Here is a 26728-nt window from a genome sequence, read left to right as displayed (position 1 = left end):
CGATGTGATGTCAGAGGCGAGCACTCCGGCCCTTAGGGTGTGGCCTGGCTTACACATGCGCAACATAGTATCACTCCCGGCAACGGATGTAACGGCTATGTGAGGCCGGCTATGTGAGGCGGCGCTCCACAGACCTGGACTGGTTCCCAGCACTCACATAGGGGTTCACAGCGATCTGTAAACACAAGTCCAGGGTGTGTATGACAGCCTCTTCTCAACTCTGCATATGGTGCACTACATGCATGCACACAAAGCACTCATATGCATCAAATAAATAAATGTAACAAAAGATTTAAAGAAAATAATAATTATTTAAAATAAACACGAATTCTTCTTGCTAAATTCAACATCCTGATAATGACCAAAGCACTTAGGTTTCAACTACACTCATGTGTTAAATTGGTAAGCATTATTACCTTTCCATAAAAGAAAACAACATGCTGTGATGTTTTCTCTAGTCTTTTTTAATGTTGATCAAAGAAGGTTTATTATGTGTCACTGAATATGTGTCAGAAAAGTAATAAATCGGCCTTTCAGTTTGCTGATTGTCGTATAAAAGAATCATAACAATTTTTAGTTTTCAAAATAACTTACTTTTGAGCGTGAGGAAAATATTTTGATTTCCAAATGTATCTGGTAAATATAATCAACATTTATTGCTTATATTTCATAGCTTTTTAAAAGATTTGCTTTTATTGGAGGCTTCAGTTCTTCTAGGTGTACAATTACACATAGTATGTGCCACATGTGATGTGTTATTAAAAACATACAAGTGGATTCAAATTATGAAGAAACACAAAACTTGTAGATATTACAAGCAACAGGGAGTTAGGGCAGTGGTGATCCATGTACTCTCAAACCTTTGGAGGATTCATGTGAGGCTTTTCAGCTTAAGAGTAAAATTGAAGTCGTTTTAAAGGAAACGTAGGGTTTCCTTTAATCATAGAGCTCCTGCTTAACATGGGGGAAGCCATGGTTCAATACTCGGTACCACAATGAATAAACATCAGTAAATGTATAGTAACAAGAAAGTAAGGTGTAGAGCCTATGGATGTTACATAGTAACATATATAGCAAGCAGATTGTGAAAATGAAGATTGGGACTTTATAGGATTGTGGATGGATACTTATGTTCCTGAATGACATGTTCAAAATATAAGGATTTTTTTCTTTAAAAATAAATAAGTGTTTATTTCAAGTATGAAAAGTAATCTTCCAAAAACTCCACTCAGTTTAACAAAAGTATAAAATAAGACTTCTGAAAAAACATTTACAATGAGGTAAAAATTAGGAATAGACATTGTCATTCAGAGTGGGCACTTTCTGAAAAATAATTTTTGCTAATGTGCTTAGAAACAAGAATATGTTTACAGCCCCAAGAAGTTAGACTCCAGAGAACCAAAATAACCCTATTTTTAAAAAATGGGGAACAAATCTAAAGAGAGAATTCTCAACTGAGGAAACTTGAAGGGCTGAGAAGCACTTAAATGTTCAACATCCTTAGTCCTCAGAGAAATGCAAATCGAAACAACCCTGAGATTCCACCTCACACCAGTCATAATGGCTAAGATGGAAAATTCAGGGGACAGCAGATGCTGGCAAGGATGTGGAGAAAGAGGAACACTCCTCCATTGCTGGTGGGATTGCAAACTGGTACAAACACTCTGGAAATCAGCTTGGTGGTTCTTCAGAAAATTGAACATAGTACTACCTGAGGATCCAGCTATACTACTCCTGGGCATACACCCAAAAGATGCTTAAACATGGAATAAGGACACATGCTTCACTATGTTCATAGCAGCCTTATTTATAATAGCCAGAAGCTGGAAACAACCCAGATGTCTCTCAACAGAGGAATGGATACAGAAAATGTGGTACATTTACACAATGGAGGACTACTCAGCCATTAAAAACAATGAATTCATGAAATTCGCAGGCAAATGGATGGAACTTGAGGATATCATCCTGGGTGAGGTGACTCAGTAACAAAGGAACAAACATGGTATGTACTCACTGATAAATGGATGTTAGTCCAAAAGTTCAGAATGTCCAAGATTCAATTCACAGACCATATGAAGCCTAAGAAGACGGAGGACTAAAATGTGGATTCTTCATTGCTTTTTAGAAGGGTGAACAAAATACTCACAGGAGGAAATATGGAGAAAAAGTATGGAACAGAGACTGAAGGAAAGATCATCCAGAGACTGCCCAACCTGGGGATCCATCCCATATACAGCTACCAAACCTAGAAGTTATTGTGGATGCCGGGAAGTGATTGCTGATGGAAGCCTAATATGGCTGTCCCCTGCCCTCAGGTTCTCTGCCAGAGCCTGACAAAGACAGAGGCTGAAGCTCGCATCCAACCACTGGACTGAGCTCAGAGGTCCCTGATGGAGGAGTTGGAGAAGGGATTGAAGGAGCTGAGGGGGTTTACATCCCCTTGGAAGAAGCAATGGTGTCAACAAGCTAGACCTTTCGGAGCTCCTGAGAACTGGACCACCAACCATAGAATACACATAGAATGACCGACTGCACTGGCCACATATGTGGCCGAGGATGGCCTTCTTGGACATCAGTGGGAGGATAGACCCTTGGGCCTGAGGGTGTTCCATGCCCCAGTGTAGGGGAATGCCAGGGCAGGAAGATGGGAGTAGGTGTGTGCATGTGGGGAGCACCCTCATAGAGACGGGGAGGGAGGATGGGATAGGAGGTTCCAAAGGGAAGATCTGGAAAGAGGAAAATATTTGAAATGTAAATAAAGAAAATATCCAATAAAAAATTAGGATTTGCCTTACCAGTGAATAACACTGTGAATACTTCCACATTTGATGAAAGGAAGTCTAAGAAACTCTTCAAGTGTTGTAGGAAGAGTTCCTCCAGAACAAGCTGGTGTAGAAGTGAGCATCAGTTCATAATAAAGGTGTATTCATTTGTATTTTATGTGTGGGAGTGGTTTTGCAGCATATATGAGTCTGCATAATGTGTGTGAAGAGAGCATTGAATACTTTGAAACCTAACTTAGAGGTGATTATAAACCACCATGCGGTTACTCAAAACTAAACTCTATTGATGCAAAGGTACCCAGGACTCATGATACTCTCTGCTGGGGCATTTCTCTGTCTCCCAGCTATGATTTTTCCATGGGTGTGGATCTAAAAATACTAGTAATAGAATACTGAACACTGTAGACCTTTTCCTAAATGATTCAAACAAACAAAAAACCTTTGGTAATTTTGAAAATTATCCTATTGGGTTCAGCATTGATTAAAGACAAGACATGCTGTTAGCTCACAACCATTCTATGAAAGAGAAATTTAGCAAATCCCAGTACAGGGTCTCTCATGTCCAACTTCTACCTTGCCAGCTCTGTAAAAAGCAATAGAAAGCTAAAGAAGAATGCAAATGGGTCGAATAGGGAAACTGAAAAGACTACAGAAGTAGCAAGCACATTTAAAACAAGGGGCCTGAAGGAAGGGATTACGGATGTCATGTGACCTCCAGGGTCAGATGCCATAAACAAGAAAAGTTTTGCAAACTACATACAACAGAGTTCTGGATGCAAAATTTAAAGGAGACAGATGAATAAGAAGCCAGATTTGGTTTTCCAGAGGTACAAAAAAAAAATTAAATATAAGCAAAGAGGACTGTCTGCTGCCTGAGTCATGTCACTGATAATGGAAGTGCAGACGTGAGGCTCTGATGGGAGGAAAAACAAAACAGTAACATTGCTGACAACTGGCTCTTGTCAGCAAATTCATAGTGACAAACTACAAGGGAATGCAAATTAACTGAAAACTCTCCTGTTCTCCCAACAAATTATGATTTGTTTTATAAATGTCTCTAATTAAATTTTTTTATCTTTCTCTATTCAAGTGGACCTGCTAAGGTGTATCAACTGTTGCAGAGTGGGTGGTGGAAAAGTTTTTTGGTTATTGCTGCAATCTCATTTTGTATATCTTTCATGATTGTATGTTTTCCAACTAGTTTACCTGGTGAGTATAAAAAGAATATAATTAGTTACAGAATTTTTACCCTAAGCTCCCATTCTCAAAGCACAGATAAACTACATCTCCTTATGAATATGATTTCCTACTGGTATTGCTCTGTATCAAAGAAATATTTTTATAGTGTGGTTGTTGTTTTTACCAAATCAAGCAATATCATATCCACATATTGTATTTATGAACTATATTTTTATTTATATATATTTTTTGTTGCTCATTATTTCTTTTTAATAATCCCTTTTTCTTTAATGTGCATAGGTGTTTTTGAATATGAAGGTATACTTAAATCTATCTACCCTTGAATGTTAGTCAGATTGTCTACAGTAACAGGATGTACAGAATGAATCCCTTTTATCTATCTATCTATCTATCTATCTATCTATCTATCTATCTATCTATCTATCTATCTATCTATGGATCTATATTGAGATGTATAGATATAATTTTTATTTCATATATAGATTTTTATTTCATATTTATTTGTATTTCATATATATTTGTATTTCATACATATATATGGGATTCATTAGAATGACTTACACATTCTGCTACAGCTAATACAACATCTGTCTGTGAAAGGATGGTCAGTTTTTGCTCAGTCCATGAGTCTAAATGCCTCAGTTGCTTCTCAGAAATTACAAAGACATAGGCTCTAATGCCAGTGAAGGAATGGACTTGCAATGAATGCAAAAGCAAGCACAAAAAGAGGAAAGGGGGTCTGAATGTTCAGGTTCAGTTCTTAATAAAATACAAATGGAAATGAAAGGTGAAAGTACAATATACACAAGCATTTGGCATACCACTGAAACAGTTCTATAAAGGAAATCTCATCACTAACAGAACCTATGTGAAAAAAATATTTTTTTAAGACAGGGTTTCTCTCAGTAGCCACAGCTGTGTTACACCTCACTCTATAGATCATGCTGCCTATAAACTCAAAGATCACCTATGTCTGCCTCCCAAGGACTTGATTTAAGCTTGTGCCACCACCACATGGCTACATAACCAGTTTTTAAAGAAATACAAATGGGCAATAAGTATTTGTACAATGTTTGGCATCATTTTCCATTAAGCAAATGAAAATTAAATCTGCACTGAAATTCCATCTCCTTGAGAGAATAAATGCTCAAAAGATTGTGGGCAAAATAAAACCTTTACTCAATGTTCGTGGCAACATAAACTTCTACAGTTACTCTGGAGGTTCCTCCAAAAAAATTCCAGAAATTAAGGGGCTGGAGAGATGTTTTAATAGTTAAGAGTGCATGCTCCTCTTGCAGATGACCTGAGTTTGGTCATAACTACCTGTACCTGTAGGCCACATAGATAATTGCTTGTGTGCCCATACTTTCTCATACAAAAATTTATACATAATCAAAAATCTTTCTTAAAGACCTGAAAATAAAACTGTTATATGACCTAATCATATGATTCTTGCATATGTATGCCTGAATAGCTATGTATCTTTACTTATTGCCTCACTATTGAAAATAGTTAGAAGACTGAACTTATCAAGATTTCTATAAACAATGTAATGGGATAAAGAAAACATAGTTCCTATATAGAGTGGAATTTTATTCAGCCATAAAGAAAAATGAAACTGTGAAAGTGGGAGGAATTCTTATGTTAATTCAAACCAGTGAAACTCAGAGTGTCAAAGCACAAATGTTTTCCTTAATACGTGTGATATAAATTTAAAAGTATGTATGTATATACACACATACATGCATGTAGTATGTGTGTATCTGGGTGTGCATGTGTGCAGGGGCATTGTCAGAATGACAACTAGAGAAGTGGTGAAGTGAGGGTCTGAAGAGAGCATAAGGGAAGTTGGATAGACAGCAGTGAAATACAGATAATACATAAGCAGAATGTGAGACTTACAGAGAGAGGAATCAACGGGGGTGGGTGGTCATGACATGTGGGGGAGCAATAGGGAAAGGAACAAATAAGAACAGAGTATGATGAATTATACACATTTTAAAAAGTTATGAAGTCGTCTACTTTATATACTAACCTAAAATGTTAAAAGTAAGTGTTTAACACCTGGAATCTCTCACCACCCAGAGTAGCTGTCATTAAGGAAGTGCCAATAAGAGATCACCCAAGAATAGTGAAACCTTCATTACCCTTACTGCACTGTTCACAACAACCATGGTTTAAAGTCTGCCTAGTAATACTAAAACAAATGACTGGATAAGGAAATATACTCCCCAGGGCACTTGACTCAGATGTAAAGAACAGTCATAACACTTGCAGCAAACAGGTTGTGGTGGTAGGAACATGTAGAAAATGAATGGACAAAAGGGGCTGCGTGAGAAGAAAAGATAAAGGGGGTAGGAGAGAGCAGTGAGTAAGAGCATGTCAAGTGAGAAAGTATAATGATAGGTATACAAGAATGAAATTATTATAATTACATTTATTAGTATTATTACTTTTGCATTATTACTATGTATCCTTGCACAAACTTCTAACTTGGTAGTGACACTTATTACTACAAACTATTTTCTGATACATAAATGACGTTTCATGGGGAGAGAATCTTGGGCTGTGTCATCATATGTTATTAATTGAATATGGCTATCTAATTCTACATTAAATTAAGAATTAATTCAGCCATAGGTCCCATACTTTCAACAGTTAAAAGATAGGCATTGTGATCAACTGCAGAATTATAGCAAGTCAAATATGAGAAGTACTCATTATCAAAGAATTACATTTTGCAAAGCACAACTGTTGTTGAAGAATTTGTGTTCTAAAACATACATTGCTTTTAGTGTTTTTAACATAACTCATTTTAAATTCCATGACAAAATGAGAATATTATAATGTGTACAAGTGAATGATGTATATATTCGTATTGACTTGGAGATAAAAAAAAGATTATCTTTCTTGCAACCTATAGGTGCACATAAGTTAAGACTTGCGAAAAGAAAGGAACCTCCGACCATTGACAGGAGACTTAAAGATATGAAAATTCAACCTGATTTGAAGGGTTTTCTTCTTAATATTTGGGTAAAGTAAAATATTTTTTAACAAGTCAATTTAATTGACCTGTCTAAATTATACAGTTAAGAGTTAAGAGTGTGACAAACGGTTTAATTTAAATTTGCATGAAAGGTTTGGATTCTCTTAGATAAATTATTATATTATATGTTTTCCTCATAATGGAAAGAAATAACCCCTTCTTTGATAATGCTAAAGACACATCTAGAGCTAGAGACTAATAAGACACAAGTATAATTTTGATTATTTTTAATTTCATTGATTTGATACAATTTTGTTTTTATTGTCTCTAAAGAAATAAATATGACATTTAACAAAATTACATAAACTGGAAGAACTCTGTGTTAACACATAGCCACTCCCCCAACACACAAATAAAATCACAATATTTAAAACAAAATTCTTTGTTTCTCTGTATGATAAGCAAGTTTATCATAGAATTTACAGACATAGGAATGCATAGGGAGCCCCTTTCAATGCTCTAGTCCTATTCTGAATATTATTTCTCCTACTTATAACATTCTTTCTGGCATATAGATTGCTTGGTTATAATTTTCACACACACACATTTCATTCATTCTTAAGTGTATTTTACACTGTGAATAACACTTCCAAGAGTCTTGAAAATAACATCAATTGAATTTTCCTAACTCACTTTAAAATTATATATCCTCTGAATTTTTAGTTATTTTCTCTTTCCTAGAGATATCCTTTCATTGTTCATTTTTCTACTCAAACCATCCCATTCCTTTTTAGAAAATATTTTATTTTACAATTAAAATATAGCATGGGTCTTCTCTCTTTCCCTTTCTTCCCTCTTTTTATTTCCATGCATACCAAACCCCTTTCTCTTAACTATAGAGAAAGAACTACATGCAAATAGGAACACTGAGAGAAAGATAAATAACCCTCACTAGGAAAGAGGAAAGTATTAATTAGATAACTCTGTTGCCCCTAGTCCCTTCCTCAATACATAACGTCCCAGAATATAAGGACTGTAGTTGGTTTATCATTTACTTAAGAGTGAATCTCTGCATATAAGTAAATATATACCATATTTATCTATCTGGGTCTTGGTTATGTCACACAGAATGATGGCTAACTAGCTCCAGCCATTTGCTTGCAAATTCGATGATGTCATTAATTTTAACACCTGAGGTATACTCCATGGTGTAAATGTACCACATATCTTTTATCCATTCTTGTGTTGAAGGATATGGTATCTAGGAATGGGAAAGAATAGTGAGGAAAAGTCGCCTCCTTTTGCTATCATGCTTGAAATGAGGATGGGGGATTAGATCTGCTTTTATTTCAGGGGATTCTCAGTGTATATTCCTAGATCATTTGTTAATTGGGTTCCTTGCCTTCTTTAGGTTTATTTTCTTCTTTGTATATTATCACCATCTATCACATATATATTTGGGAAGATTTTTTTCCCATTTAGTATGATATCAGTTCATTCTATGAAGGGTTTCCTTTGCAGAAAAGAAGTATTTTGATCTCATGAGACTCCACATCTCCATTATTTACATAATCTCTTAAGTCACTGAAATCATATTTAGAAATCCCTTTCCTTATCTTTAAATGAATTCCTTATTTTACCCTCTAGGAGTTTTAGAGATTCAGATGTAATACTTGTGTGGGTCATTGATCCATTCATAATTGATTTTTGTGCAGGGGGAGAGACAAGGATCACACTTTTTTCTTATACCTACAGATGTCCAGTTTTTCCAGCAGTATTTGCTGAAGATACTACCTTCTCCAATCTATATTTTGGAGATCAGTTGTGAAAAACCACAGTGACTCTCATTGCATGGAGTTATATCTGTTCTACTACATTGATTACCAGACCTGTTTTTGTGCCAGTACCATGTTCTTTTTTACTATGGTTCTATAGAATAACTTGAAATCACATAGAGTGATACCTCAACCAGTGTCCTTATTGTCCAGGTTGGTTTCGACTCTCCTTGGTCTTTCATACTTCCATGCTAATTTTGAGATTTTCTTGTTTGTTACTGTGAATAACTTAGCTAGCATTTCTTGTGTGGATTGAATTGACTCTGTCAGGGTTGATCTGAACAAAAGCTAGGTCCAGAGTATTGACTGCCCTCATGATACAGTTTTTGCTAATAGTTGAATCCTTCTAGAGCTAAGTGGATATTCTATATAAGATTTATTTTCATATATTCCTATTTTCTAAATGCGTATCTTTATGAAATTTTAAATCCATTGTAATAATTGATTATATTTATTCAAAATCTAATTCCATTTTTAAAAGTTGCATTCTAAAGCTCAGGTTATACTTGAACATTAACCCTTCCTCAGCCACTGGAGTTCTCGAATTTCAGGTATGCAGCTCCACAGCTGACCTATTTAATACTAATTCTATACAAATATTACATGCAACTATTATTTAACAATGTAGAGACTAAATAAATATAAATGGTTTACATTGTTAAATATTAAGCTGAAATGTTTAACAATATTTTGTAAAGTTACAAATGGTTGTTAAGGTTTGTATTATTTAAAATTCTTTGAATAAAGTGAATTAACTGTGTATATTAATAGGGTTTATTATGATATCTCACTGAAGATAGCAGACACTGACTGAATCATGAAAAATTAGTGTCCCTTAATCTCACAATTATAACTCTTATGTATTTGTAGTCTTTAAGATACTCCTTTAAATTATGAAACTTATAGTTGGGGACCATGGTGTTCTCACTATACATTAAAGCTTATTCCTAGCATGATTTTCTGCAAACTTTTATCCATTCCCAGTTTTATTTCTACAACACTATTAATAATCAGTGTTCTGTATGCAGATAAACTATTTTCTTAGCCCCCTAGATACTGCAGAGAGCACTTTGAATTTGTCTTTCTCTTTAACTTATATAATAATTAATGAATTTTGCTTCACTTATGTATATCATTTACAAATTATGAGATTTCATTTGTCTTTATAGCAAATAATACTCTATAACACACAAACATATGTATATATATATATATATACATATATATATATATGAACATGCCCATAAGCATACACATGTACATGTATGTACACATATACACATATGCCATGCTCATTTTATCAGGTTATTGATTAATAGTTACCTAGGTTAATTGTGAATCATGGCATTTGTTGCTATGCTGATCATTATTTTTTGATAATACCCTAATTTAAATAGTCTTCAGTATGCTCTAAAGTCAGTATCATAGGAAGGGCTTATTTCCTAGAAAAATATTAGGATATTTTGCAGATTCTAAGACTTGGAGCCTAAGCAAAAGTCTTTAGGTCGTTAAACATGGACTCTGGAAGCCTGATCCATTATTTTCTCACTTTTTCTGACCTGGATATGGCATGAAAAGTTGTATGAGCATATGCTGCCTGAGCTAAAGTAACTAAGACCATTAGCTATTGTCTGAATCTTTACAGGTATAAATATAAATGCTTGTATTATTATGTATTAAGTAGCTGGATCATACTGTAGGTCTGCTCTTGATTTTTGAGTAATATCATTCTTTTTCATAGTAGCTGGACCAAACCACATCCCAACCAATAAGTTATAACTGTTTGTGATATTCATCCTTGACAAGAATCTTGGTTTTTGAAGTTTAGGCTCTCTGATAATACCTATTTGTTATCACTGTGGCAGAATGTGTGCCTAAAACAAATTAAGGGTAGAAGAGTTGAATTTGGCTCAGCATTTTGGCCAGTGAATTCTGTAGCTGAACTTTCATCTGCTTTCTGGGTTCTTTTTTTCCTTCACTCTTTTCTGGCCTTCTTTCACCCTTTCAACCCTGTAGCAAATAGATAGGAGAGGATCGAGTTGACAGGGGTGATCACATTGTTTTTATACTATTACATACTGATTAGGGGTACCTAGAACTCTAGGGCAAGTTTAATGTCCAGTATCAGGATATCTAATATTTTCTTCTTCTTGTTTAATCTTTGAACATGACTATTTTCAAACAGCAACCAACCAAATACCAACAGTTCCGCAATACTTGTGGCCCTAGTATTTATATACCATTTTAAGAGACCCTGGAATTCCAAATGTCACATAATTACAGAAACTATCTACAACAGGCAATATAATAGCCCTGCTAGATCACAAGACAAATTATGGTCAACTGCTGTGTACAATCTGAAGCAGTCCTATATCCTATACCTGGGATTAAAACAGAAACATATTCTTATATTTCTGTGATTTTTAAAAGAAACCAAAACCTCTCACTACATTGCCTCCTTTCTGTTTTAAGCCATTAAGTGTGCTGTGTGGTTTGGGGAAATTAGAAACAGGGCTACTTTCAGTGAAATAAGCAATTTTGGGGTCAGTGGCCAAGGTTTTCAGGAGACTTCTGCTCAAGTTTTATTTTCATCACTTTTGATGGTATTGACAGTTTTTTGTTTCTGTGAAAATATGAACTTACTTGTCCCCAATGCAAAACTGTTAAAGGCTCCCTTTCTGATTTCAACACATCCTTACAGTATACTGGCTGATTTAATTCTACAGTTTTTTTCTGTATAACCTGATGGCTTTTGGCTACTCTTGTTTGAAATGGCTCATAAAGTTTTGCTAGGGGGAGTCTTGAGCCAGGCTCCCAAATCCAATTCCAGACAGTAAAAAAATTGTCTTGGATGTTTCTCTTCGATTTACACTCATTGGTCCAATGACAATCCTGTCCTATGACCTGAACATCCCTGGAAGCATGGGCCTTCCTTCTTGTTTATCTTTAGAAAAAAGAAAAAAACATTGCTGGTAGAAATAGCTTATTCACCTTTCCAGTACTATAATTTATCATAGTTAATTCACAGTGCTTATGTGGCTTGGCTCCAGTCTCTTTGCAAATTGTCATATTTCCTGCAACTGAAGCACCAGGGATGTGATATCAGAGACATCTGTCTTTAGTTTGCCCTGTGATATTAGCATGGTACAAGTGAAACTGAGATCAGTTATAGCTTTTATCCACCCATCCTTAGGTGCTGCCTGCTTATATAATGGTCTAATAACTTTCTACACTCAGTACTTGCATTTTCATATGCCAAAATTCTTATCAATACCTGTCTTTCATCAGGATCTGATATGGCTTTATTCACAGCTGAGACTAATTTCTGTGAAAAAAAAAATCAGTGGAGTCTTCCCCAGAATCTTGTATAATGTTTGCAAATGAAATGAATCCATTCCTTGGCTCCTGAACTTTGTCCCAAGCTCTTAAAACCACCAAGTGACATTGTTCTACATCAGCATCAACAAACTGAAATTTTTCTTCTGTATCAGAGTACTACCCTTCACCCAGCAACTGATCTTTGACTATAACCATTCCTCTTGTTCTGTTTTACTGTTAAGCATTGCAATTGCAGTCTTTGATCTAGTAGAGCCATCACCAATCCTTTTCAGTTTGCACAATAATTCTATATTGAGTAGCCAAGTTATTTAGAATTTAACAAAATAAGGCAAGTGCATCTCATGTGAAATCCTGGTGTCTTTACATTAGCTTAGTTATATCATTTCTATAAGACACCATCCTGTCTCCTGATAACCTAGTTCTACCCCATTAGCAGGTATATGCAGGCCATTGTTGATGGCAATCTCCTTTTTGTGTATGTGTTTTGGTTTTTTTGTTTGTTTGTTTGTTTTTAATCTCTATTATATATGCATGTTGATATTTCTTATTTTTATTAGACATTTTCTTTATTTACATTTTAAATGTTATCCCCCTTCCTGATTTCCCCTCTGAAAACCATATATTCCCTGTCCCCCTCCCCCTGCTCACTAACCCACCCACTCCGACTTCCTGGCCCTGGCATTCCCCTACCCTGGGGCATAGAGCATTTATAGGACCAAGAGCCTCTCTTTCCATTGATGACCAACTAGGCCATCCTCTGCAACATAGGCAGCTGGAACCATGAGTCCCACCATGCGTACTCTTTGATTGGTGGTTTAGTCCTTGGGAGCTCTGAGGCTACTAGTTACTTCATATTGCTGTTTGTCCTAGGGGGCTGCAAACCCCTTCAGCTCCTTGGGTACTTTCTCAAACTCCTTCATTGGGGACCCTGTGCTAGGTCCAATGGCTGGCTGAGTGCATCTACTTCTGTATTTGTCAGGCACTGGTAGAGCCTCTCAGGAGACAGCTATATCAGGTTCCTGTCAGCAAGCACTTGTTGGCATCCACAATAGTGTCTGGGTTTGGTGACTGTGTATGGGATGGATCTCCAGGTGGGACAGTCTGTGGATGATCATTCCTTCAGTCTCTGTTCCATACTTTGTCTCTGTAACTCCTCCCATAGGTATTTTGTTCCCTCTTCTAAGAAGGATTGAAGTACCCATACATTGGTCTTCCTCCTTGAGTTTTATTTGCTTGTGAATTGCATCTTGGGTATTCTGAAGAACACACATGATATGCACTCACTGATAAGTGGTTGGCGATCTCCTAACCCAGGACCAGTTGATTTCTAATTCTCAAAACTGGCTGTTTAATCAAATTGTCCTCCCTCCTATTCATTTTTTCTTGGACGTGACTATCCTATAGAGCAGCTTCTTTCTTTCTTTCCCTCTGTGAGAAATTCCTGTTCTCCTGCTCAGTCCTCCCTTTTCTGGCACTCCTCCCCTTACCAGCATTTACACCTCCACCTTCATTTTTTCCCTGAGTTGCACAGCCAACTCTGCAACACTTTCAGAAAATGGAAAGCAGAGTGAACCCTTGTGTAATCTCATTTCATCCAATCCTTTGTTTCTCAGGTCCCCCAGTTTCCACACACATTTTTTACAGTGGCTCAGTCATCATCTCAACCATTTTTTGAAACAAAATTTAGGAAGAATAAAAACAAACAAACAAACAAACACTCAGGATATCCTCTTTGGAGCAAAGCTGGCATGTTGAAAGAAGATATCCATCGATTAAACCCCGCCCTGTCATTTCCTCCATAGCATCAGAAATCATAGCATCTGAAATCAAATTTCTAATTCTGCTTAGTCCCACATTGAGTGTTACTTGCACCAGAATTCTTCTGGCTACTTTGCATTTTTACATGTCATTTCTCAACTAGTTATATTCTTTTGGTACGTATATAGATCATATGTCAACTCTTAAATTGGATTGCCTTTTTCATTTCAATTTTCTTTAGAACCTGTCCTGTTTGTTTATCCTTGTCTCTTCATTCCAGTGATTGTTTCTTTATTTTTTCTTTTTCTTTTTGTAACACTGAGTTCATTTTTTTATTAGCTATTTTCTTTATTTACATTTCAAATGCTATCCCAAAAGTTCCCTATACCCTCCCCCCGCCCTTGCTCCCCTACCCACCCACTCCCACTTCTTGGCCCTGGCCTTCCCCTGTGCTGGGTCATATAAAGTTTGCAAGACCAAGGGGCCTCTCTTCCCAATAATGGCCGATTAGGCCATCTTCTGCTACATATGCAGCTAGAGACACAAGCTCAGAGGATACTGGTTAGTTCATATTGTTGTTCCACCTATAGGGTTGCAGCCCCCTTCAGCTCCTTGGGTTCTTTCTCTAGCTCCTCCACTGGGGGCCCTGTGTTCCATCCAATAGCTGACTGTGAGCATCCACTTCTGTGTTTGCCAAGCACTGGCATATCCTCACAAGAGGCTGCTATATCAGGGTCCCTTCAGCAGAATCTTACTGGCATGTGCAATAGCATCTGGGTTTGGTGGCTGATGATGGGATGGATCCCTGAGTGGGGTTTTCCTAAACAAAAGCATCTTGGGTTTTTAAATGACCTCATTTATCTCCATGGCTTCTGTTTTCTGTATTTTTGGAGTCAGATAAAAATATTATCATTGTTCAAACTGATACAGTGAAGCATTTATGTTCCAACTTAGTAGATAGAATTTATGGTCTTATGTTTACATTTTAATCACTTTTTATTTGACCTTTACTACATATGAAATACAGGATCAATTTACAGTTTTCTGCAAGTGGACATTTATTCATTGAAGAACTTGCCTTTTCTTCAGTGTATATTTTATGTACATTTATCAAAAAGCTGCTGTGTATAGATGACTGAACCAGAAGAGTTTGATCTTTGGCTCAGTGGACTCTGTGAGTTTTGTCTGGGTCATGCTCCTTTGTCTACCGTGGCTCTGTAATAGTCTAAATCTCAGGTATACTGACACTTCTCACTGTTGTATTACAGTTTAATTCAACTTATTGGCATCTTTTTCTCTACTTTGGGAGCTTCAATATTGTTTTTAATAGTTCTAATATAATATTAGTTATGGTTGCATTGAATATATAGATTAGCTTTTGTTTTTCAGTGTTAATTCTATCATTATCACGTACGATATTTGTGTGTGTATGTGTGTGTGTGTGTGTGTGTGTGTGTGTGTGTCTACTTCAGTTTCTTTCCACAGTGTTTTACAATTTTCACTATAGAGGTGCTACATTTCTAAACTTATCTCAGGCATTTTCTAGATAGCTATTTTTTGTGAGTGCATTCATAATTTCTAGCTCAGCAAGTTCATTTGGCTATGTAAATGATACTATATTTTATACTTGATTTTATACACTATAAATTTTCTAAATTAAGGAATTATTTCTAATTGTTTCAGTATTGATTTTAGGTTTCTCTGCTCATTAAACAGTGACAGTGTGCCTTCCTATTTTATACCTTTAATTTAAACCTAACATTGAATTGTAGACTAAAACAGTCACAAAATTGTAAGTACTGCAGAAACTTATTCAGCAGTGATACCTTCAAAATTGATGAAGGAATTTGAATGCAAACTATTGTTTCAGTAAATATTTGGGTAAGTTGAGAGACATATAGTGATCATTCATGAAATAACTATATGACTATGTCCATGTATGAGATATTTAGCCCAATAATCTTTCAATCCAATGCAATGATAATATGGCATGCATTTTATATTTTAAGGAATAAAAAATTTCTTATTTGAATATAAATAAACTATACTTGTGGAGTAGACAACTTTTATATATATATGGAAATATGTTTTAAATAAGATTTAAGCAATGTAAAACACAATATTAATTTTATAAGTTAGATAACATAAAGGCAAAATGATTCTCCTGGTTACCTAAATGTATGAAAGAAGTTAATACAATAAATAGTGAATTCTTATCAACTCAAATGATAAGGAAGTGTAATTGAATAGTACAAACAAACATACACAGTGAACACCTAAATTATATAGAGAAATATACAGGTTTGTGTTTATTGGCATGTAGATATTCATGTATGTTCAGGTTCACCTGGAAATATGTACGCCTAAATGTGCTATCCAGGTGACTTTAGGCGTGCTTCCTCAGGAGCTATCCATCTTCAATTTATTTTCTGAAACATGCCAGCCTGGAACTTGATGTGAAGGCTAAACTAGCTTGCTAATAGGCCTCAGGACCATCTCCTTTCCACATCTCTCAGCACTGATATTATGAGTGTGTACCTACCTCCTTGTCTAGAATCTTATGAGTTATAGGGGATGAGTTCAGATCCTTGAGAAAAGCAAGCATTTTACCAACTGAGGCATATCTCCAGCCCCAAACTGCACATTTACATTTGAAAACATAGAAATACAGAACAAATATTATCTTGTGTACGTATGAACAAATGTAGAAGCTGATAATGGTCATCAAATATTTCCAATTATGTCATGTACGGCAGTCTATGCTACCTACTGCTGCATGACAAAACATAGTGGCATAACACAAAACTGTTTTACTTATCAGTGTAAAATTTAAATGAGGTTTAACCTTCTGAGCTTCACATCGGATGACTAAAGTGCTCACAGTCTGAAGGACAAAATTATTTAGAGGCTTCTTTGTTCTCATATTAGCTGTATTAATGGTTAGGTTTCAGAATACTCAGTTGTAGCCTCATGATAGTTGTAAGGTTGTCCCATTCTCAGTGACTTCTACAAGAGCCTACCAAACATTAAGTATTGTTCTGATGAAGCTTAGAGTATGATATTTTTCATTGTGAAACTGCATTCTCTCATATTAAGGTTATATTATATAAATATACAGCCTGAAGAAAAATTTGGACCAAAACTTGAAATAAATTACCCATAAACCTCTTAGCCCAAAAGCCCTTCTAAGGATACATAATTCTAAGCTACTCCTCCATAGGCATTGAAGAGGACTTGAATGCAGGTTTTTAATGTAACCATGTTTGTGACACTGGGGAGTTAAACATTACATAAATATCTAACCTTATGTGAACCAATAAATACAGTGAGATCACATGGTGAAAATTAGATAGTACTTACTAACTGAGATAGATAAATGCAAAATATGAAGGTATCTAATAAGGGAATGAGAAATACTGTCAATGAGCTACCAGATACATAGTTAAAAGGTATATTGTTGTAGAGAGAAACAAAACTACAAGTTTCTTACTGAATGTATCTATTGGGGAATTATTTAGTTGGATTTTCATAATAGGAAACATTAGGTTTAGACTATAGAAAGACAGTTCTGCATGTGATGAGATAAAATTATTGTGATATGATATGTTCTGTGTTTCAGCATATGTTGAAGAACCCACTGCTGCTGACACAGGCAATCTGCAAAGTCTCAGAGTATTTGACTTTTAATGCATCTCTATATTTTTTGCCCCACCATTTACAAAGTCAGTTTTTAATGACACCCGGAGTTGCCTCTCTGCTCACAGGTAGATATTTCCTCTTCCAGTGCTGTTTTAAAATTTTTCACAATGTGAATATTTAAGAGATATTAAAGATATTATTATTAAGTGATATTTCTTTTACCAGGAACTCTAGTTCTCAGATTAACATTAATTTGAACTTAATGCATTATAGTTATTCTTTTTTTCTTTACTGCAAGAGATATTCCATTCTTTATCCATTATAGTGCTAAGAGATATAGACTTAGACTTTACCTTAATTCTTCTAAACAATGCCATATTGCCTAAGTCGACTGATACTTTTTCATGCATATTTGTAAAAGATGTTCTATGTTTTGACAGTAAACAGCAGTTTCTATTGTATAAATTATCAATCTTAAAAATATATTGGGAATGTGGATCTAAAAGACATTGTAAATGGAAATATTAAAATGTTCTGGAAATAATTGAAACTAACCTAATAGTTAATTTTAGGCTATAAAAGTCAAGCAGGCATGTTACAGCATTTACTATAACAAGTGAAATAATAAAAGAATATTTATATTAATCTTAAATAAACACAAAGACAGTAAAGAAAGAGTGAATATAAACTATGTGCAGAAAACAAAGCAATACAAAACAAAACAAAAAACAAATATTTACTAGGGCAGAAGCCCTGATCATTAGCAGATTATTAAGTTGTGCTTTGTTTTTCTCCTTTTTTGTTTTTTTCCAGCTCATATTCTTCTTGTGGTTTCTGTTTCCTATGTTTAAATAGAAAAACCATGAAGTATTGTGGGTACTCTAGAGTCTCACATTGTTGTTAAAAATGTTCATGTTGACAGTCTGTGTAATATCTGAGTGATTGGTTCACCCAATTCTAGTTCACAGGATGTTTTGAGAAAGCCTGCTATTTCAGCTAAGTCTCTGGAAATAAAATATATATTCAAATCGATCAGTATTAATATGTCTCAGTAAGACAACGTCTAATTTCTATGTGGCATGGACTATGTTCCTGGATTGTACTGAGTATCCAGTGCATAGAAGTAAAACACCATTACTACTATAATCCAGTAGACTGATCATGCTAAGGGTTATAAATATTATAAAGTAAACATTTATTCAAATACCACATTATTTAACTAATTGTTTTATTTATTTATATTCCAGATGTTGAGTCCCCTCTCCATCCTCCATTCCACAGTTATTTATCACATTCCCCCTCCCCTTTGCCTCTGAGAGGGTGCTTGTCCCCATTCCCTGGATATCTCCCTTTTCTGGGCCCTCAAATCTCTATAGGATTAGACTCATCCTCTGCAACTGAGGCCAGACTAGACAGTCCTCTGCTACATATGTGCTAGGGATTCTCAGACCAGCCCAGTATGCTCTTTGGTCGGTGGCTTAGTCTCTGGAAGCTCCCAGGGTCCAGGTTAGTTTAGAGTGTTGGTCTTCCTATAGAGATGCCATCCCCTTTAGCTCCTTCAATCCTTCCCCTAACTCTACCATAGAGGTCCCCAACCTCAGTCCAGCATCTGCAAATGTCTTAGCCAGCTGCTGGTACAACCTCTCAGAGGGCAACCATGCTAGGCATCTTTGGACAAGCACAACATAGCATCAGTAATAGCGTCAGGGTTTGGTGCACGCCCATGGGATGGACCCCAAGTTAGGCCAGTCACTGGATGGCCTTTCCTTCAGTATCTGCTCCACTGTTGTCCCTGCATTTGTTTTAGACAAAAATTCTGGACGAGAAATTTTGACTGTGTGTTGGTGACCCCATCCCTTCACTGGGGCCATGTCTATCTAGCAGAGGTGGACAATTTGAGTTCCCTCTCCACACTGTTGTGCAACTTGGCTAAGATCACATCCATTGAGTCCTTGGAACCCCCAAATGATGGATATTTCCATGCATTCCCCTAACCCTCTGGGCTTCTCTCCTATTTCTCCTCGTAGCTGATTCTTACTCCAACTTTCTCCTCCCCCTTCTCCCACCGAGATACCTCCCTCCATCTGTCTCCTGTGATTATTTTGTTCCCCCTTCTAAGTGGGATTGATGCATCTTGGACTTTCCTCTTATTAAACTTGGACTTTCCTCTTATTAAACGTCTTATCATCTGTGAGATGTGTCATGGGCATTCTGTACTTTTTCTTTTCTAATATTCACTTATCAGCGAGTATATACATGTCCTTTTGAGTCTGGGTTGCCTCACTTAGAATGATATTTTCTAGTTCCATCCATTTTCCTGCAAAATCCATGATGTCCTGGTTTTTGTGTTTGTTTGCTACTATTTGGAGTTTTTTTTTTTTTTGCATTTTATTAGATACTTTCATTCTTTATATCTCAAATGTTATCCCCTTTCCTAGTTTCCTCTTCAAAAATCTCCTATCGCTTCCCCTCTCACACTGCTCACCAACCCAGCCATTTCTGCTTCCTGGCATTTGCCTATACTGGGGCATAGGATTTTCACAAGACTGAGGGCCACTGCCCCCACTGATGGCCAACTAGGCCATCCTCTGCTACATATGCAGCTAGAGACATGAGTCCTACCATGTGTTTTCTTTGATTGGTGGTTTAGTCCCAGGGAGCTCTGGGGGTACTGGTTAGTTCCTATTTTTGTTCCTCCTATAGAGCTGCAGACACCTTCAGCTCCTTGGGTACCTTCTCTAGTTCCTTAATTGGAGACGCTGTGCTCTGATCAATGGATGACTATAAGCATCCACTTCTGTATTTGCCAGATACTGGCAGAACCTTATAGGTGACAGCTATATCAGGCTCCAGTCAGCAAAATCTTGTTTGCATCTCCAATAGTGTCTGTGTTTGGTGGCTGATTATGGGATGGATCCCCAGGTGGTGCAGTCTCTGGATGGCCCATCCTTTCGTCTCAGCTCAAAACTTTATCTCTGTAACTCCTTTCATGGGTATTTTGTTCCCCCTTCTGAGAAGAATCAAAGAATTCACACTTTGGTCTTATTTCCTTTTGAGTTTCATGTGTTTTGCACATTGTATCTTGGGTATTCTGAGTTTCTGGGCTAATATCCACTTATCAGTGAGTGCATATCAAGTGAGTTCTTTTGTGACTGTGTTACCTCACTCAGGATGATTTCCTCCAGATCCATCCATTTGCCTAAGAATTTCATAAATTCATTGTTTTTAATAGCTGAGTAGTACTCCATTGTGTAAATGTACCACATTTTCTGTATCCATTCCTCTATTGAGTGACATCTGGGTTCATTCCAGCTTCTGGCTATTATAAATAAGGCTGTTATGAACATAGTGGAGCATGTGTCCTTATTACCAGTTGGAAGATCTTCTGGGTATATGCCCAGAAGAGGTATTGCTGGATCCTCCAGTAGTACTATGTCCAATTTTCTGAGGAACCTCCATACTGATTTCCAGAGTGGTTGTACAAGCTTGCAATCCCACCAGCACTGGAGGAGTGTTTCTCTTTCTCCACAACCTCGCCAGCATCTGCTGTCACCTGAATTTTTACTCTTAGCCATTCTGACTGGAGTTAGATGGAATCTCAGGGTTGTTTTGATTTGCATTTTGCTGATGACTAAGGATGTTGAACATTTTTTCAGGTGTTTCTTGGCCATTCAGTATTCCTCAGTTGAGAAATTGCCCTTTTGAACTCTGAAGAATTGAGTTGGAATTTTGATAGGGATTGCATTGAATCTGTAGGTTGCTTTTGGCAAGATATCCATTTTGACTATATTAATCCTGCCAATCCATGAGCATGGGAGATCTTTCCATCTTCTGAGATCTTCTTCGATTTCTTTCTTCAGGGACGTGAAGTTCTTATCATACAGATCTTTATCTTGCTTAGTTAGAGTCATACCAAGTAATTTAATATTGTTTGTGAGTATTGTGAAGGGTTTATTTCCCTAAATTCTTTCTCAGTATGTCTATCCTATGTGTAGAGAAAGGCCATTGATTTGTTTGAGTTAAATTTATATCCAGCTACTTCACTGAAGTTGTTTATCAGGTTTAGGATTTCTCTGTGGAATTTTTGGGTCACTTATGTATACTATCATATCATCTGAAAATATTAATATTTTGACTTCTTCCTTTCCAACTTTTATCCATTTTATCTACTTTTGTTGTCTATTTGCTCTGGCTAGGACTTCAGGTACTATATTGAATAGGTAGGGAGAAAGTGGGCAACCTTGTCTAGTCCCTGATTTTNGTGGGATTGCTTTGAGTTTCTCTCCATTTAGTTTGATGTTGGCTACTGGTTTGCTGTATATTGCTCTTATTATGTTTAGATATGGAAGTTGAATTCCTGATCTTTCCAAGACTTTTTTCATGAAGGGGCATTAGATTTTGTTAAATGCTTTCTCAGCAACTAATGAGAAGATCATGTGTTTTTTTCTTTGAGTATGTTTATATAGTGGGTCACGTTAATGGATTTCCGTATATTGAACCATCCCTGCATCCCTGGTATGAAGCCTACTTGATTGTGATGAATGATTGTTTAGATGTGTTCTTGAATTCGGTTTGTCCTTGTTTTTAAGAGCTGTATCTTATTCCATTCTAAATGAACCATACTTTCTGTATTCATTCTTCAGTTGAGGGACGTCTGGGTTGCTTCCAATTTCTGGCTATTATGAATATGTGGAGCATGTGTCGTGGTGGAAATAATATGTTTTCTAGAGATTTTTGTTGGTTTGTTTAGAAATCTGTACTAAATTTTCTGTGCTTTCAACATATTATGTTTAACCGTATTTTATTTTCCATTCTCAGGAGCATTTGTACTTCCTGGAAGCGTAATTGGCCATTTTCTTGGAGGTTTAATTATTGACAGATTGGAAATGACTAATAAGAACAAGTTGAAATTTATCTTAGTGATAACTGTTGTATCAGTTGGGCTTTTCCTATTAATCTTTTTTGTAGAGTGTCAAACAACAACATTTGCTGGAATCACTGAAAATTATGATGGGTAAATATAAATTTGTTACTATATTTTAATCATAGCTGAAAGGATATTTTTCCAGACCAATAATTCCATAACTGCATAATTATGCAACTTTTGGAATTATTAATCTTACAAATGAAGTATAAAACATGGAACATGTTTTTTTTTCATATTAAGTGTTCCTATCTCATATGAACGGTTAGTTATATTTATTTGTTATGCATTCATGAGTCATTTGTGATCAAAACTTTGTGTTAGGGTATGTAGGAAGTACAAAATGTTACTAGAACATGTATAATGTAATTTAATGTTGTGTTCTTAAGCTGATCTCTCTAAATCTACTATTTGATGTCTACAAGGTAGAGAGATCAGGTCACATTCTTTAACAAGATGTAATACTAATAATTTGGGAAGAGACTTGTAAATGAGACTTAATAATAATTGAAATATGCCTTTTCAAAGACTTGTTCTTCTGTTTTCTTGGGGGGCATGGTTCAGACAGGGACTCCCTAACCATACCTGGCTGTTCTTGAATTCAGTATGTATACCAGCCTGGTTGCAAACTTAAGGAGATCCCCCGGCTGCTGCCTCTCAGATCCTGAGTTTTAAGTTGTGCACCACTATATCTGGATTTTCAGGACACTTTTAAAATAATAAGCCACAGATTGTAAACACAATTTTTTCAAATAATGATGATATACACATGGAAAATGCACATAAAAATTAATTCACTCCCATTAGTTAGAAAAAAAAAAGTGTCCCATATCAGGATGCCTAAATCAGTAAAATCATACTGTTACAAAGAATTGTGGATAATAGGTGAATCTCATATACACTGCTAGCAGAAATTCAGACAGGAACTGTAGGCATCCCTGCAGGTTTCATGGAATCAGAGAAATGAACTCACAAAGAGGTTACAGTAAAATCTCAGTTCGTGTTGATCTTATCACCTTGGATCAAACTTTGATGCCATTTTGTCTGTTTTTAATTTTTTATCCAAACTACTCATCTGCTATCCTTCCCAACTTCTGCTTACTGAATTACAACCTTGAGTACATCATGACAATTGTTACCATTCACGATAGATACCCTTTCTACACTCACAGTCCTTCTTCAATATTCTCTTTCTTTCAAGGTAGATCAGGCTCTGTCCTTCATTTGTTAATTTATAAATGAGGTCAGTAATGTAGAACCTCAATCTTGCTGCTGTGTTTTAGGGGTTGCATTTATTTCAAAATTTAACTGTCTCCAGAAAGCAACTTGGAGAACAGATTCAAATCAATAGTAGTTACAAGCAGATAAGATCACATCTAATTGATTTAGCCCCAAAATTTAAAATTTTATTCCTTTAGTGATCTACCACAAAAGCAAAGTCCTCATTTAAGCAGTGATTTGATGGGCATTAGAGGAGAATATCCTCCACACACTGAATGAATGCCAACTATATCAGGAAATTTAATCAGCATAAGCTTAAGTGCTTTATGTCCTAGCTGCAATTGTTCTGTACTATAACTTGGGCTCTTTCTGATATTTTTCATAATGAAGAGATAGATACTGAGTTATTTCTGATATGAGGGAAAAATTCTCATGAAGTGACCTTTGATACTGAATTACTACTGCTTTGAGGAAAAAACAACAAATAAAGAAAAAAACAAAACAAAACAAAATCTAAGCTCCAGTTGCAGGTCCTGGAGCTCCACCTGCCCCTGCTTGGAACTTAGGTGTTGCTGCTCTGCACTCCTGGGCTCTGACAGGAAGGGCTGACAGGAGGCAGGGAGCAGGAGAGCTCTGAGTTCTGGTCAGATCATGAGGAGGGTGAGCCCTGAACCTGTATATTTGGCCTGGGACATTAGGAGGTGTGGAATCCATTCTGCCTGCCTTGCATAGATGTGACTGGCAGAAAATTCTATCTGTCTATCTATCTATCTATCTATCTATCTATCTATCTATCTATCTATCTATCTATCTATCTATCTATCATCTATTTACCTATCTGTGTTTTTCAAGAACAGTTGACAGGAATTTTTATCTCTCTTCTCATAGGCTATCTTCATATTCACTATAGCTATGAATATTTTATTTTTCTGGATGTTAACATACATCTTATTGATTGTACAAAATGATTTGTCACAAAGACTGAGAAGTTGGTAAGAGTCAAGAAACCTTTTCTGTAAGAGGCTCAAGTATCCTGAAACCCTAATATCCATTTAAAGAAAAAAAATCTTATATTTTCATAGGACACTGTGCTCCATGTTTTGGACAAATGGAGGGGAACTCCTGTAGGTACCACAACAGGGAGAAAAATAAACTGATAAGACATGAGAATAAAAACTTGGTTCTGATTGACTTTGTCATTTGGATCAAATTTCAGGGAGTCTGATACCGGGCAGTTTTATTCAAAAACAGATTTATTTAGGGAAAGGTTTCCTGGTGTAATACAATCCCCACTGCACAAGGAAGCATAATTACACTGAAACTCAACTGAAGGTCCCTGTCATTTCTTCCAAGAAAATTGATTATACAGATAGGCTTCAATACTAGTTTAATGACATAAGGAAGGATCTAGTGTGGTCACAGCCATACTGACAGCGTAGAGATTGTATAGGCAATTAGTCACCTCTAGTTCTGGTTGTGGGAGCTCTGGTGAGCTGCACACAGTACACATACATACATTTGAGCAAAGTACACACACACACTAACTCTAAAGTAGTTACGTTAAAACCTTTTATACAATTTAAGTATTCTACTTATACAAGAACCATGAAAACAAACTTTACGTAAGAGCAAAGATCATTAGTTCAAAAGAAACAAGGAAAATTTAAGTGTCATGTGATTACTTTTTAATAAAATCCCAACAGATGAACAGGAAGAGAGTACTAATAAGTAATAATATGTAGTAAATAAGTAATAAATAAGTAAATAAGTACTAAGGTGGTAAAGTTAATCTGTGAATTTTAAGTGGTTAAGATTTTATTTATAAAAAAGACTCTGGAAAAATTTTATTACATCATCAAAATAATTTGTGTGGTACTTTTAATATATATATGTATATATATTATACATATATATGTTAAAACATATATATATATATGATATGTTTGAGTATCCACTTTCATATAGGCTTGTGTACTATATGCATGCCTGCTGCCTAAAGAGAATATAAGAGGTCACCAGACTCCCTGGAACTGGAGCTACAGATGGTTGCGAACTGCCATGTGGATGTTTGCCATGGAATTTTGCTCCTCTGAAAGAGCAAGAAGCGATCTTAAGAGCTAAACCATGTCTCCAGGACTATAGAGTGGTACATTCTTAAATGTACATTTTATTATGTTTTTATACCTTAGTAAATTTGTGAAAAATATTTCCATAAGTATTCTGATAGATCTTGTGGATATCTAATGTACACATTAACAATTTAAATGATGGTACTATAATTGTTCCTAATCTCAACTTCACAGCTATGGTCAACTTGGAAACCTCACAGCTAACTGCAATGAGGTTTGTGATTGCACAACTTCCCTCTATAGTTCCGTATGTGGAAGAGATGAAAAACAATATTTTTCTCCGTGCTTTGCAGGCTGCAGAGCTACTAAAGTATTCCAGAATGAACAGGTAAGTTTTCTTTTGCTTCTCCCTCTCTGGGAAGATGCTTTATGTGTAGGTAGTGATTAGACTTCACTTTCTCCTCTCCACAATTTGGCTTCTCTATATTCCTTAACGAAGTTTAACAACAGGGAAATAAAAGCTAGTTCTTGTTTACTTAATTCCTTTCAGCAGCACCCACTGTACTTTGAATGCAGACTTTTACATGCACAAATGTCACTCAGTGCTAGCCTGTGAGTCACCTGTCCTTCAAATGGACCTTGTGCTGAGATTCAAAATGCCTACTCTGTATTTTCCTGATATTTTTCTATTTCTGCGACACAGCAATTCAGATATGGATGTGAATTTTATATATATATATATATATATATATATATATATATATATATATATTCTCTATCATAAAACTAAAAGCTATAGAGAACTCATATGGATGGGGAAAATATGGCTTAAGTGAATTGAATATGATCAAACGTCATTACATATCTCATAGCAGTGACTTGAACCTTCCTACTTCCAGGACTGCTGCCATCATTCGCAATTGATCTCTCTCTCTCTCTCTCTCTCTCTCTCTCTCTCTCTCTCTCTCTCTCTC

General features: G+C 36.0%; 1 protein-coding gene across 1 annotated transcript in view; it reads left to right on the top strand.

The window, feature by feature from the left end:
- LOC110322431 (solute carrier organic anion transporter family member 6A1-like) overlaps positions 1–26728 on the top strand; it is a 69776-nt gene that overhangs the window by 22836 nt on the left and 20212 nt on the right. Inside the window, exons 5-9 of the mRNA XM_021199102.1 lie at positions 3874–3992; positions 6907–7016; positions 17521–17665; positions 22359–22554; positions 25989–26142. Coding sequence (XP_021054761.1) covers positions 3874–3992; positions 6907–7016; positions 17521–17665; positions 22359–22554; positions 25989–26142 — 724 coding nt within the window. The remainder of the gene's footprint in view (positions 1–3873; positions 3993–6906; positions 7017–17520; positions 17666–22358; positions 22555–25988; positions 26143–26728) is intronic.

The sequence above is a fragment of the Mus pahari genome, chromosome 5 (assembly GCF_900095145.1).
Source record: "Mus pahari chromosome 5, PAHARI_EIJ_v1.1, whole genome shotgun sequence".
Lineage (NCBI taxonomy): Eukaryota > Metazoa > Chordata > Mammalia > Rodentia > Muridae > Mus > Mus pahari.
The sequence above is the reverse complement of the archived record's forward strand: the minus strand, read 5'-3'. Positions and strand labels throughout refer to the sequence as shown.